The following is a 14,711-nucleotide window of genomic DNA, read 5'->3' as shown; positions in this document are numbered from 1 at the left end:
AATGACAACAGATGTCAGAAGCAACAGCAAGATTTGGGGTGTGTCTTTTCCTGGGCCACATTGCCATTCATATCCACCAGCTGCAGACCAGGACAGGGCACTTCTGCAAGAAATCACTTGAAATTTTTACCTGGAAACACAGGTTGTGGGTGAGCTGGGCTGTTTTGTACAAGAACCTAGTCCTTTTCCCCTAGATTATGTTGATGTGCTAAAAGTGCTAACTGGTTGTGGGAAATCCCTGAATGTGCTGCATCCATTATCCCTTAAGATTATCTATTGCTTTCCATTGAAGAAGTGCTTTGTGGTGGTGTGACTCAAACCTTTCTGATTTGCTCAGTGATACTGTTAATAATTACTGGAATGCTCCCATTAATACCAAGACTAGTTTTGGTAGAAAGGATACTAGGAATAGGTGCACGTTATTCTTCACTGAATTTCAGTACTTTAAGGGGAGCTTTTTTATCTCTTCACACCTGCTGGTGATCTAGCATCTTCAGTGCTATGGAATTTAAAAAGATAAACTTGTAAAATAAGGATTTCTTAAGAATTTAAATGTTAAACATTCTGCTTCTAGGAATTCTAATTTAGAACAAATCTCAATTTTTGAGAAACTTAGGTTTTGATGGTTGTCTTTTTTGGGAAGGAACACTTAAGGTGCTATTAATATAGTAAAATTCTCAGTTTTCTCAGTAGTAACCATTTGAAATCCTAGCCTGAGAGAGCACTTGAAACATTCTCATGCTTCTAGGTTTTAATCCCTCACTGTAATACTGAGGCAAGCCTAACCCTTAACAACTGTACTGAATACCTCTGGTGTGTCCACTGCCAGCCCCACAAAAGGGACCAGCAGGTTCTCTGCTACTCTTCTTTCATATCCTTCAGAGTTCAGCCTTGCCTGAACTCAAAGTACTGTGTGTGGTGTGGGGAGCAGGGTGAAAAGACAGGCACACTGGACCTTCAGGTGCTTGTCTTTGAGCTCTATCTTGTCAAACTGTTCATTGATGTGGGGCCAATGTAACTCCTTAAGGGCAAATGAGCAGAGATTTCTAAGTAAAAAAGAGGTAATATATATCCTCACAATACCGTATGCTTTTTCTGAAATGTTAAATGGGTTAAAAGTGGGTGAGAAGAAATAATACAGATGAATGTATTTATATTCTTAGGGAAATTATTGAGGTTCTGTGCAAATATTTGTTGCTAAATGGAAATATGATTGTACATCCTTTTGTCAGGCCTTATTACACGGTTCTCTTTTTTTTCTCTTTATCATGAATCACGTATATAGAATCATAGAATGGTTTGGGTTGGAAGCGACCTTAAAAATCATCCACTCTCAACGCCCCTGCCATGGGCAGGGACACCTTCCCATAGATGACATTACTCAAGGCCTTGTTCAACCTGGCTTTGAACACTTCCAGGGTTGGGATATCCACAGCTTCTCTGGGAAACCTCTTCCAGTGCTTCACCACCTTCACAGTAAAGAATTTCTTCCTAATACCCAATCTAAACCTTTCACTTTGAAGCCATTCCCCCTTGTCCTGTCACTACATGCCCCTGGAAAAAGTCCCCCTCCAGCTCTCTTGCCAGCCCCCTTTACGTACTGCAAGGCTGCTCTAAGTCTCCCTGGAGCCTGCTCTTCTTCAGGCTGAACAACCTCAACTCAAGGGGCTTAGCAACCTCATTTGCCAGTTCCCTCAGGACCAGTGGATGCGTATCATCAGGTCACATGGACTTGTGCACCTCTGGGTTCTATACGTTTTCTTGAATCTGATCTTCTTCTTGACATCCCTGGCCAGATTGAATTCTATCAGGGCTTTATGCTTTCCTAACCTTATCCTTGACTGGAGTACATAAAGTATTTCACTACTGTAGACTAATTAGTATTTCTTTCAGTGGTCAAGATCTATGAGAAATTATATACCCTCACAGACAAAATACTGCTATTTCTGCTTTCTCTTCTTTTTCATCCCTTGGGATAGAATTAGCATATAATTCAACTTGATGATCTTAAGGGTGTGTTCCAACCGAAACAATTCTATGAAACTATTCATAATATGAAAATTGGTATGTGACAATCTTTTGGCTGAATTTCCTTTACAGTTTTTGGACAGAGCACTGGTAGTATCATCACCTTCTTGCACTTAAGTAATACTGAGTTTGTCCTGGTAGTTTTTGATATATTTTCCCTGCATAGTATTTGTATACTTCAGCATTACCTTTTTATAAATGGCTAGTTACAAAAACAGCTGCTACTGCCTAAAAATAAAAGGTCTATTAAAATGTATTTTTATGTAAAAAAATGAAAACCCAACATCATGATCTAATTCTATTTAGTCATGCAAAATATGCACCTTTATATACAGAAGAATATTGGTTCAAATAATGTCACTATCATGTTTCATAAGCTTTTTTTTCCCCCACCAAGTTTAAGATAGTTGTGGGAACCGACAGGTAGTCCGAAGGCCTCGCAGACATTTCCCCTGATACAATGTTTGTACCCGTGAGAATTGCAGAAGCAAGAAGACAGACAACAGAAAGAAGTTGCAACAGCTTCAAAAGGGAGGATACTGGCTGATGTTTAGCAAAGAATGTGTGTACACTATAGACAACCAATAGTATTGTAACAAAACAACATGTATTGTAGCCAATGAACATATAGCTAAGAAACGGTATAAAAGAGGTTGTGTAAATAATAAATGTGCTTTTTGCCATTGCTCGGGGCAGAGAGTGTTTGTGTGTTGTGACCATCTCAACAGCAACAACAGTAAGCAAAATCAGTCTGATATTTAGGCATCTCTGTGAAGATGAAAAAATCCTGTTTAACACATTACACTATACAGTGACTAGCCAATATTTATTTTTTTACTCAGACTTGAATTTTATTATCATTTGGGCAGGGCATAAACAAAGATGTGAAAGACATAGCCTACCTCTCAATTACGTTAGTTCAATTACAAATACCAAGTTTTAAGTCCTGTTAAACTGTGCATCAGTACGAATTTAACCTGTCAACTTAAACTCTTCTTCTGCATATTTTGGTATGAATTCTTGAGTATGGCACAGCTCCAAGCCTTCTAAAAGATACTATGAATTATACATACTTATCTAAGGCTCCTTCTTTTAGACAGGCTTCAGTCATGATCTGCAGCACTGTCTCCAGGACAGTTTGAAGATAAATCTTCAGAGTCTACAGGATAAGCAGAGAAAAAGTGAGTAATTGCAGCTCAGGGGAGGAAAAAATGGTTGCTATAAGTATTTCTAGAATCTATGTAGAACAGATTAAGTAGAATTCAAAGTCTGCAAATTAGTAACTCTTAAATTTGTTTTAAAACAGTGTATACAAATTCTACTCTCTTTGCTACTGTGAAACTGGATGGTATTCTAATTGTTTCAGAAACACCTGCCACCTTTCGCAGCTTTTTATAGTATTGGTTTTAATATCTGAATTATATTTTCTCAAAACTAAATTAGTATTAATAGAAATTCAAATAAACGTCAGTATGGGTTGCTGTGTTTCGTTGTCTGTGGGCTTGTTTGGTTTTGGTTTTTCTGCATGTAAATGTAAAAACTGGCTAACAGTAACAGTATGTACAAAGCTTTGTGCAAAAACCAGCAGCCTGGAAGGTAAATTTGCCATGTAGATTAAGAAGACTCCAGTAAGAGAAACACAAAGGATCTACTCTACAGCTGGAGTCTAGCTGGATAAGCAAAGTAAAGCACCTACAAAAGCTTGGTTCACTCTCACCTTCATAGGTCGTCCCACACCAAATGCAATAGAAGTGCTCCTCTCTCAAATAGGCCGTCAGGATGTGTAGCTTTTCTGATACCTAGAGATATGTACAGGTATGCAATGATCTGGAGCTCACATGACATAAAACAATTTGAGCTACTGGTTTGCTAAAATAAAGTGTTTAACCTAATGCTATGGAAAAGCTACACAATACTGCAGGTCAGCAAGATGTGAAGTTTCCCACGTTTGTAGAATAGGGCACAGGAATTCATGATCTCTGGAAAATTAATGGCTGTTGTTTGCTCCTCCTTCTTTCCAGTTAAGAAACCTGCACTGAAGAGAGCTAGAAATATTACTTAGCTACCTGATTTCAAGTATATGATATCTTTTGTGGATTTTTTCACACCTAATCTCTGCCAAACAAACACATAAGGCTAACAACAGCTGTGTAATATAGTTCTTAAAAACGTGAATTTCTGATGTCCATCTTAGGATAATCTGTGAAACATTTTCAGAAATTTATTAGTGACTCTAAACTTCAACCTCAGACATGAGATGAGGCATCCAAAATTAAAACTCAAAAGCAAATAACTGTAATCTTGCATTATCTTGGCTAAGGCACAAAAATGTTTAGAATTTAATTTCTAGGCTACTTTTTTCAAAGATCAGCCTCAAAACAGATGAGCAATAAATCAGTGGTTTAATGTTTTATATTTTATCATGTAACTATATATTTACATTTTAATCATGTAAAAAATTCACTGTTCTAGGATTGCAAAGAGGCCTTTTACCACAGCATGGAAAACAACATGTATACATATATCCTTTATACATGTATGTATGGACACATACAGTTCCAAGGAGTATTAAATGAATTCTGAATCGAGCCATTAATTCAGTTGCAGAGCTTACACTTAAGTCTGAGCTTGTGCATTCATCTTCCTTGTCTTCCTCATCCTTTTTGTCTTCCTCTTCAGGTTCTATCCAAAACCAAGTCTCCTTGGGAACATCAATATCCTTAAATAATAAGGGATTTAAATGGAAGTTATCTGTCTTTGTAGGTTTTCTTCTAAGATGCTGGATAAAACCGATTTCTAGTAAGAGAGTTGTTAGGCTTTAAAACTTACATGTATAGCATAACCAAGAATTACTAAACCTGTAGGTAAGTATATTAGTCCACAAGAAGGATTATTCACTTTTTTCTTTTAAACAAGGGAATGCATGCTAATGCTAACACCTAGTTCTATTTCATCTGTTTGGTATGTGCACAGCTACATAGCAACATAATCTCAACCAAGCTTGTGAGCAGATACCCTTGTTTATCAGCATGTTTAATGTGCTGCCCCAAGATATTTTATCCAGAGATCACACGATGGTTCCTAATCCACCTCAGGTAAAGTTAAAAAAAGAAGAGTAAACAAAGATGATCTAAGCTTAATTCAGCTGACTTCATTTGAAGCAAACTAAGTGGTATTGAACAATATCAGCAGAACTTGTGAGGTGGTATAAACCTCTAACAGGTTAATAGAGGGAAAAAAAAAAAAACCCTTGAATTTTTCCAGTGGCAAAAATTTATAGTAGTTCACTGCTATTACCCATGTTATTCCTTGCACGTGGAAGGTACTTAGTTTTGTGGGGGGTTTTTTGTTTGATTGTTTAATGCTGGTTTGGTGAATCTGCTGATTCCCTCAATAATGATGCCATTCTTAAGAGATACTGAAGATCGGCCTGGTCCTAGACAAGCTCCTCAAGACTCTGCTTGAGGAGGAAGGCTGAATAAGATGACTTTCAGAGTCTATTCCCAATGTCAATCATTGTGTGATGATGTTGCTCCCTCACCTGAAGCAAACAGCACCATTATTTATGATGGCCTGACACTGGCTACTGTATGCAAACAGCGCAGAAGTAACCACAAGAATGCAGGAGCAAAAACACACGTCCTCATGTAAGTTACCATGAGGTTAGTGTGCACCTTCAACCATCTTAATGGTACAAACATATACTTTGAAATATTTTAAGAGGACTGAAGTGTTGCCAAACATCAAGACTTCAGGCTAGTTACCCCACAATGTCAAAGAACTTTCAGAAACTGAAACACTAGTTTGTTTGTGGCCTGCATCTCTAACCTCTAAGTCTTCCTTCCAACCCCCCAGAAAACCCCTCAGGTCTCACTTTTTGCATATCTAATTGCTGGCAGGCCCTCTGGCTTTTTCTCAGGTCCCCTTCCATCTTGCGTTCTTCTTGTTTGGTTTTGAATCTTATTCTGTTAAGAACAAGCAGAGATAAATAAGCAGGCAGACACGCAGTGACAGATGCATTCTAGTCCACAGCTTTTCAAAACCAGAAAATCTAAGACTCTATTCCTATTAATTTTCTCAGACCTGGACAAAATTGAAGGTAAGAAGTCATTCTGACATTATTTCTTGGCAGTTACACCTTCAAGATACCTTCTTTGACCGCACTACACTGTTTCTTCATCAGGTCTTCGTAAGACATAAAAAAGTGGTTTACAAAAAATCTGCAAAAGATACAGCCTTCCCTAAGCTTTCCTTCTCCATATATTACAAGCAAATCAGGAGAAACAGTAGAACCTTAAAAACTGTATCCTGATTTTTAAAACCATTGTACCAACACTTCTTGGGAATATCTGTGGATTTTATATTTTAAAAGATGATATGTTTCTCCAGTTTAAAAAGTTGCATATGACTTGAGAAAAGTTAGTATGTATATTGTTTTCATTATTAACAATTACAAAACTAAATGATGCAGCACATGCTTTTAGCATTACAATGTTCATCTACTTTTCCTTTAGAACTGAGAAACAATTACTCTGTAATGTAACCTTTCATTCAAAACATTCAAAAATAGTAGCACATTAAAAGAAAAACCAAACTTCAAGCATAAAAAAGAATTCTTGTTCAGATATTGCTTGGAATATCAGTTATATGACACTACCTGAACTGATCTGCAGCTTGTTCATTTGCTTGTTTTTTCATATGGAGTTTTTGTCTATAGTTTTCCAGTTTTTCTTCAGCTTTTCGCTTTTTTAATTCCTCGTGACCAAGCCCACTTCTGCCTATGGCAGTTCAAAAGATGAACGTAAGCAGTTGAGAAGCTCTGATATCCAACTAAATAAATCAGAAAGCACCACAAACCTGTTTTTATGTTCAGAGGAATAGGTTCAACAATGCCTTCTCCTGTGAGAGAAAAAATAAGTCAATTTAAGAAATCAAGTTTTTCTCAAAGAATGATTTGTTCAGTGTATTCAAGCAGCAAGCTGGTTTTGCCATTATTGTGATTTTTTTGCTTGGAAGTTGAAAATCCCCCAATCAATGTACATTTAGTGCACTACAAATGACACAGCTGTAGTGGAACTCCCTCTCTTTTTCCAGCTTGTCTGCTGGAATCCTATGTAATTTTTTCATGACAGGACCAAACTGAAAGAAAATGGTGTTGACATGACAGGTATTACATGCCTGTGATGAAGACTGTTACAGCCTTCTGGAATCTCACAACAATGATGAACAATAAAAAGAATCTGTCTGGGCCAGTTCATTTGTGATTGTCTGCTAGAGACGCTGAACTGGCACAGCAGTTATTGACTCCTTGTTTTACTGATTTTACTTCATCTATTAAGGCTTCATAAGGGTAGACCAGTGTGCACCATTTCTTTTTCAGAATCCAACTATAAATTTCAAGAGGGTTTGATGGTTTTGGAACACTATTAGCTTTGCAAAACCATCAAAACATCCTTAATGCAATTTCTGTAGACATGCATGTATGGAAGTGCATTTATTGAGCTGCAAGTGCTGCTCTTCCCTTGCACCCCTCAATAATCTGTACTATTTTTACTCCAGTTTTAGGAATTTGCTCTCATATTTTGTTCTGTTACAGCACCTTCACAGTTTCATAATGCTGTGGTTCTCTGAGAGGCACTTATTGACCTGTCAACAAATGAAGTGACAGCTGCAGTCTGTAAGATATTAAGGTATAGCTGAATATAGGCACATGCTTCCAGAGCTAGACAAACTTACCACTTTTGCCAAGGGCCTGGCCGCTCTTGTAGCCCATCTTCTGGAGCAAAGCAAAGCCTTTGTTCTCGTTGCCTAGTGCACTTTTCAGTACCAAGTCGCGTCTCTCTTTTTCTTCTTCTTTTATGCTTTTTTGTCTGTTTTTCTCATTGGCTTCTTTTTGCTTTTCTTCTTTCTGAAGAGCTTCCTTCACCCGCCTCACCATGGGCAAGCCTGGCCTTACATCCTGCCTGCGAGTTAATAATTCCAGCAAACATTAGCGCTTTTATTTCTGAACATGTTTACAATCACTTAAGAGGGGTGAAAAAAAAAAGAACTACATACTTACTTAATAAATAAATCAGACATATAGTCTTCCTCTTCATCTCCCTCCATGCTTAGCACGCCTCTTTGCCGACGCCTCGCCTATGGACACTATCCGTGCGTGTTACCGAGCATTTTATTTCTCTGCGCGGCCCCTGCGCGGCGGGGGACCAAGGGGCCGAGGGACGAAAACTCTTGAACCCGCCGGGCCGGGCCGCCCCCGCCAGCCCCGGGGCACCCGCGCCCGCCTCCGCGCCCACACTGCGTCTTTCCGGGCTCCGCTACCGGCGGCCGCGACGCCGCTCCGCGCCCGGGAGCCCGCGCCGAGCTGCAGCCAAGCGCCAGGAGCAGGCACAGCCCCGGGAACAGCGGCGGGAGCAGCCGCAGGAACCGCGCACCCACCGGGCCCGGCCCGGCCGCACCGCGGCGCCTGCGCGGGGCCGCCCCCGCCCGCCGGCGCCTGCGCCCCTGCCGCTTCCTGCTGCGCGGCCGCGGGTGCCTCCGCGCTGCCGGGCTGCGGCGGGGCCGGGCTTGGGGCAAAGCCGCTGGTGTCAGCTCTCCACGCCCGCCGGACCTGGGCACGGCGGGGGCTGAAGCGGCCGAACCCGCCGGTAATGGTGCCGCGGCCGGGGGCGAGCGAGGCGCAGCGCACCCACACCTGTCCGTGTCCGTGACCGGCCCCCGGGGCCGCGGTGTCGCGGCTGGTGCAGCCCGGAGCTGGCGGGACGCGACCGCCGCACGGGAGGAGCGTAAGTGACCGTAAGCGGCCCGGTGCGGCCCGGGGTCTGCGGCGGAGCGGGCCGCAGGGTCCGCGCTTCCCCTCGGCGTTGGCGGCGTGCGCGGGTCGGTGTGCGCCTGTGCGTGCGGGGCTGCGTGCTTGGAAGGCAGCGGGCACCGTGCGCTCGGTGTCGTCTCCTCAGCATCATTGCATGAACGTCGTGCCCTTACGGCTGGCGCTGCACCGCGGCATTACCTCCTGAGGGGTTTTCAGGACCAGGCATGATGCCCTGAGAGCTGCTACAGCGTATTAAAGTAGCCGATACAGGTAGGAGCACCCAGGCACGGAAACCTTTTCACCTGATGGAGTCCTTCCGAAGTGTGTCACTTCGCCTAAACTTGCCTGTTTCTCGGCTGTCACACTCCACTGAAGTGTACGCGTGATGAAGATGCAGATAGTTGATTTAGGCATGGGAAAACAGCTGGGGAATAGAAAGGAATTTTAGTTCATCTGAACGTTTTCTTATCTCTATAATGCTCCAACATACCTCACTGGCTGCTGGCTGACTTTGGTCCACTTTGGCTCTGCATCCTGTGGGCGATCACAGTGTATGCATTTCTTGTAAGATGCACAGCAAGACCCAGTCCTTACTTGCCAGAATCGGTAGAACTCGTTAGGCTTTTCACTGTTTTTTGGAGCAAACCTTTGGCCAGTGTAAGTGAGCTTTGGATTGTCTATGTAGGTAGCTCTGTGTTAGACTGAATCTTCAGTTAGCTGAAAATTTGTGTAATTGTTCTTGTGTCTGGTTCCTTGTGCTTCATCAGCACAGCTGAATGTATGTGCAGGTTTGGTTGCTTAGAGCTTGTGTTTCCCACATTTTAGATGAAGAGGTACGGGAGTGTGGGTAAAGTGCATAAGGTGTTCATGGCTCTTATGGCCAGGGGCAAATGCAACCTTTTATTTGGGGAGGGAAAGTAATGAGCTGTGCTGTCCAACAGTACTTATGGTACTTATGTGCTGCGTGGGTGTGACAAGCAGTGCAGATCTCTGGGATGATATCCAAAGAATCATAGTGCCATCATTCATTGAGTCTCTCTCTGCTCTCATGTAAAGGTGTTTTGAGGTGATGTGTCTGAGTTACTGAGAGGCAATGCCTTCTCAGCTCTTTATAAATGTGAAAAAAAAGAAAAAGACAGAAAATGCCTTTGGAGGAGTTAGGGAGGGCTGTGCTTCCATATGTGGCTCTTCCACCTTTGCTGATCTGTCACTGGACCAGTATGCAGTGAAAAATATGCAAAGTCCTGAAGTGCAGGCAACAACCTTAACATTAAAGACATTTTGATGTTTGAGTTTCATCAGCACCAAATCATTAAGGTGGATTTAGAACCATAATACAGTATTAATATGTCACTCTTACTAATGTCTCATTTGGGGACTGCTTAAAAAAATCAATTTAAGTCACTTCATTTGACTTTAAGAATTTGTTGATTTTGACCATGAATGAGGAAGCAGCTGTGAGCTCTTGAGAGCACAAGTGGAGCAGTGCAGCTGTCAAAAGATGATGTCTGTTGAAAGCTGATGTCTTACATAATGCTCCTTAGTTGTGTTGCTTTCTCTGTTTTGCCTGAGATCCTAGTTTCAGCATCACTGCATTCAGGTTTTGGGGTTGGGTTGTTTTTCTGCTTTTTGGGTTTCTTTTTGCTGAAGATGGTTGACTTACTGTTGTGATTTTAGGTAATTCTTGTGGATTTTTTTCTTCTGTCAGCTCTGCATTGAACAGCTACACTTTTTTCCAGGTGGTTTGCTAAGATGAAGTTGGCAGAGTGTTAGTTTATGCTGATGGTGTGCTTTTGGTAGTGCTTTGATGCCAGCCTGCACTGACTGTTTGAGCAGGATCTCCAGTGTTCCATCTGCAGGATTTTGCCTGCTGGGGAAACCTGCAGTCATTTGGCTGCTGCTTGTGTTCTAGGCTGTCACACCTAAGGCTTGCTGGATTTCAGAGGGCTTATTTGTCCAGCACTTAAAGCAAGACTAGTGACATCTGGGAAATCTTAGGTCAGTGATGCCAAATCCTATCACTGTTCCTGCGTCTCTCAAACTTGCGTGGGCTGGAAATTCCTACTTGTGGTAGGCTCATCTTCTCAGCTTGTCTTTTGAAGGGTGTTGAGCAGGGGGCCAGGTCCATACCCAGCTTTGGGAGTGTGCTCAAGGGTCTTGATTTGTGACGGCCTTTTTCTTGTAAGAGGAGACAGTGAGATGATGATTCCTTTACCTTCTTTGAACAGGGATTTCAGTATATGTTTCTTGGTGAAGAGTTTGTACCCTGAAATTGCCTGTAGGTGCTCTTTTTGCAATTAACAGCTTCCTGAAATACTAATAAATGTACTCAGTTTGTAAATATGAGTAGCTTTTATGTGGGATTACTTAGCTAAGACAAGACTAAGCAAGCTGAATATTTTAATTTGGTTTTCAAAGCTTTGTACTGATGTACAATACTTTATACTAATATTTACATTTTTATTTTAGAGTTTCTACACAAATTTGCAATAAAACTGGAATTTAACCCATTATGGAGCTGGCTCATAGTTTGTTACTGAACGAGGAAGCATTAGCTCAAATCACAGAAGCGAAGAGACCAGTCTTTATCTTTGAGTGGTTGAGATTTTTGGATAAAGTGCTGGTAGCTGCCAACAAGGTAATTTTATGGGGTTTTCCTCTCCCTCTTCCTTCTAAAGAAGCTTTCTTTAAAAAAGCATTTGTATTAATTTCATGCCAGAGAAAGTTGACAGGTAATGGCCAGATGGTAGCTGTATGGTTTCAGATTCAGCCTGAAGAGCCTCTGTGCTAATTTGTAGATTTTAGTGTTTAATTGTAGGCAGTTAGTAGGCAGCTAGTAAGTATTTTTAAAATGTAAAAATTAAATAGGATAGCAGCTAATTCTGAGAATTTAGCATCTGTCTCTGTTATTGTTCAATGTATCTCAGATCTCTCTGAGACAAGCAATTTGCTGAGTTACATACAATTGGGAGTGGTATAAGGTTTACTTCCATTTCTTGTAGATTCTTCTGAGTCTTAGAGGCAACACAGAGGATTAAACTACTTTTCTTATTTATTTTTGGTCTGTTAACAGACAGATGTCAAGGAAAAACAGAAGAAACTTGTAGAACAGCTAACAGGACTCATCAGCAGTTCCCCTGGGCCGCCCACACGGAAGCTACTTGCAAAAAATCTTGCTGCTCTCTACAGCATTGGAGATACATTTACTGTCTTCCAGACACTTGACAAGTGTAATGACATCATCAAGAGCAAAGATGACACTGCAGCCTACCTGCCCACAAAACTGTATGTTCAATATTATTGGGGAAAGGGGAATGATTTTTAAGCCAAGTGGTCCTGCATATTACAGAAGATTCTGCCTATATGTGTGCTTGCTATGTTTGCTTATATTTTGTGTACTTGTTTGGAGTTTGCATAATTCTTGATATAGACACCAGAGAAAAGCTCTCGACTGAGACTGTGCAGGCAGGACTCAAAGGTGACACATATGTGGCTATCTGAAAGTGAAGCGTTTTTCTCTGGGCCAGGCACTATGGTATGACTCTTCACATGCTTATGGCATGGAGAGGATAACAGTCAATGAAGACATTCCACCAGTGGAATTACTGCTGACTGTGCTCAGGTACCCATTTAAGGTGGAACCTGCAGATTGTCAAACCAGAGCATTATCTATGCCTAGAGAATTGTAACCAAATATTCAAGTTTTTTCCCCATTCAAACATTGCCTTTTCTATTCCTCTACCATGGTGAGCTGCACAGGTTTCTCAAGGAGAGTCTCTGTACATGAATATGTGTGTACATGTATGTATGATCCAGCCTGTCTTTAGTGATATTGGTAGGAGTTTGGTTAATGCTACAAACAACTTCCACTGAAACTGTTTTTGGTACTTTCCCATGGACTGCTTCATATGTTCATGGTGTCTAGTGAACCCTAATTTGGTTTTGCCTTCAGATATTATGACAACAATAGGATTTAACAGTAAAATCTGAAATAGTCACTGTTTGGGCAAATACTGTCCCATTTCTAGCTCTTGTTCACCTCTGTGAAGAGCTTTTATAAGTGAGAAGGGTTTTCTACTATAGTATGCTCTGAAATTTATGCTACCCAACTCATAGTCCAGAAGGTTTTTTAATGCACACATGCCCCTTAAGGGGGAGGCTGTAATGAGTTTGTGACATAACTTTACTAAAATGCTATTTAGCCAGCAATTCCCGATTTTAAAGAAGCCTCATTCCTTTGTGTTGAAAAAGTGCATGTTTTCAGGGACTGCTTTTGTGACTGTCCTGGAACAATTTCTGTATGTAACTGCAATATGGTGTAAATTAAATATTTCTGAGCTCAAATGGCAGGGCAAGAAAAACATGTAAATAACTGCTTATGGATCCAGACATTTTAAAGTGCCTGTAAATTTTCTTGTGTTATGCAATAATTTCTGCATTTTAAGTTCTTAGTCTTGAAAAAACCCCATAATTCGGTATCTACAAAAATGTGTCAGGATATATTGCAAGGTATGGTTTTTCTTGCAGGTGCTTGGAAAAGAGACAGCTTATTGAAACACTAAACCCAAATTTTGCTGAGATTTCAGCTCATCTTGTTTTCTCCAGAATTTTTCACTCTATGTGTAGATCCTGTAGTGATAAATACTCTTTCAAATACATTTGTATTCCTAAAAGCTGGTAACTTTTCTGTTACTTTTGTTTGGTAAACAAAAAAATTATTTAAATGCGCCGTGTTGAACAGCCAGTATAAGTAGTGGATAGCAGATAGAGTTTTATTCATCAATGTTGATTGAAACAGATATTTCTGTTTAACTATTTGTTTTCATTTAGATGATATAATAGTATGTGTACTCTTTATCTCTGTTTCCTCATAGGGCTGCTGTGGCATGTGTTGGAGCGTTTTATGAAAAAATGGGCAGAATGCTGGGTAGTTCTTTTCCAGAAACTGTGAATAATCTATTAAAGTCTCTGAAAAGTGCAGAGGTAAGTTTCAGTTTATTTATGTGGTCTTAATTCCATTTAAACTGAAACCTGTTTCCTGTTTGCCAAATATCCTGGATTGTTTTTCTTCTGCATTGAAGGCTGTAGATCACTTGCCTAGCTAGTTTCAAGTCTACTGCAGAGAGTTTAGACTTTATTGTATGAATATTGTAATAGTTGCTTCCTAGTGGCATCGTAATTAAAATTCAAAAATGACCGTATCTGTAATTTCTAACTACTGTGTTAGGATTTATGCCCATGTACTCTGAGTAAACATTCAGTTGTTAAAAAGTAATAATGAATACTTAAATTTTGCAGAGAAGTTGTTACTCTGCATGTGAGCAGAACACATTGTGGCCTGTAAAGAGAGAGAGTGTGTCATAATATCGAGAGAATGTATCCTGGGCTGTCAGTGGGTCTGGTTTTATGCAAATAGCTCTGTTGGGACAAGTTGGAAATCTGGTTGTGTGGATCTTGTGGTGGCAGCTGTTTTCTTCAGCTGTGTTGTTGTACCTGTGTGATTATTTATTTATTTGTTTGTGTGTGTGTGTGCTCTCAGATTGTAAGTACCTGCCTGTGTGCAGGTACAGCATGAAGCTGCTAACTTACTTGGGCTTCCCATTCTCTCCTATCAGCTGCTCTTTCTTTTTTCCTCTGAATTTGCAGTTGATAAATAGTGGGGCAGTGCAGGGGCATTTTACCTAAAGCCAGTTTGTTGGGTTGCCTGGGCTCAATTTATGTGACAACTGAGGGACTTCAGGTAAAGCTGTGTGTAGTGCTTACTTCTATTTAAAATCAACTACATATCCATTATATATGCCTTTGTTTTCAATGTTTGCAGAAACATTCCTGCATACAAGCAGGAAAATGCAAAAGTACACACCTGGTTCTT

The 14,711-nt window shown here is 40.7% G+C and overlaps 2 protein-coding genes across 4 annotated transcripts in view; one reads left to right on the top strand and one right to left on the bottom strand.

The window, feature by feature from the left end:
- Positions 1 to 4: 4 nt before the first annotated feature.
- GPATCH11 (G-patch domain containing 11) lies at positions 5 to 8,475 on the bottom strand. Of its 3 annotated transcripts, none has more exons than XM_082302725.1 (9): positions 8,090 to 8,475; positions 7,765 to 7,991; positions 6,886 to 6,927; positions 6,686 to 6,806; positions 5,903 to 5,993; positions 4,643 to 4,747; positions 3,746 to 3,827; positions 3,102 to 3,187; positions 5 to 130 (listed from the first exon to the last, which is right to left on the bottom strand). In XM_082302725.1, exons 1-8 carry the CDS (start codon positions 8,134 to 8,136, stop codon positions 3,132 to 3,134), a joined length of 771 nt encoding a protein of 256 aa, XP_082158851.1. In that variant the 5' UTR covers positions 8,137 to 8,475; the 3' UTR covers positions 5 to 130; positions 3,102 to 3,131. The 3 variants fall into 3 exon arrangements, with proteins under 3 accessions (XP_082158851.1, XP_082158852.1, XP_082158850.1); XM_082302726.1 differs by having other exon boundaries at positions 25 to 103; XM_082302724.1 differs by lacking the exon at positions 5 to 130 and having other exon boundaries at positions 2,854 to 3,187.
- A 98-nt stretch (positions 8,476 to 8,573) lies between these two features.
- Positions 8,574 to 14,711, top strand: part of HEATR5B (HEAT repeat containing 5B) — a 55,933-nt gene continuing 49,795 nt past the window's right edge. Inside the window, exons 1-4 of the mRNA XM_082299911.1 lie at positions 8,574 to 8,813; positions 11,309 to 11,477; positions 11,913 to 12,124; positions 13,714 to 13,822. Coding sequence (XP_082156037.1) covers positions 11,352 to 11,477; positions 11,913 to 12,124; positions 13,714 to 13,822 — 447 coding nt within the window. The 5' untranslated portion in view covers positions 8,574 to 8,813; positions 11,309 to 11,351. The remainder of the gene's footprint in view (positions 8,814 to 11,308; positions 11,478 to 11,912; positions 12,125 to 13,713; positions 13,823 to 14,711) is intronic.

The sequence above is a fragment of the Coloeus monedula genome (genome assembly GCF_965178545.1).
Source record: "Coloeus monedula genome assembly, chromosome: 2".
NCBI lineage: Eukaryota > Metazoa > Chordata > Aves > Passeriformes > Corvidae > Coloeus > Coloeus monedula.
Note: the sequence above shows the minus strand (reverse complement) of the source record. Positions and strands in the feature narration are given on the sequence as shown.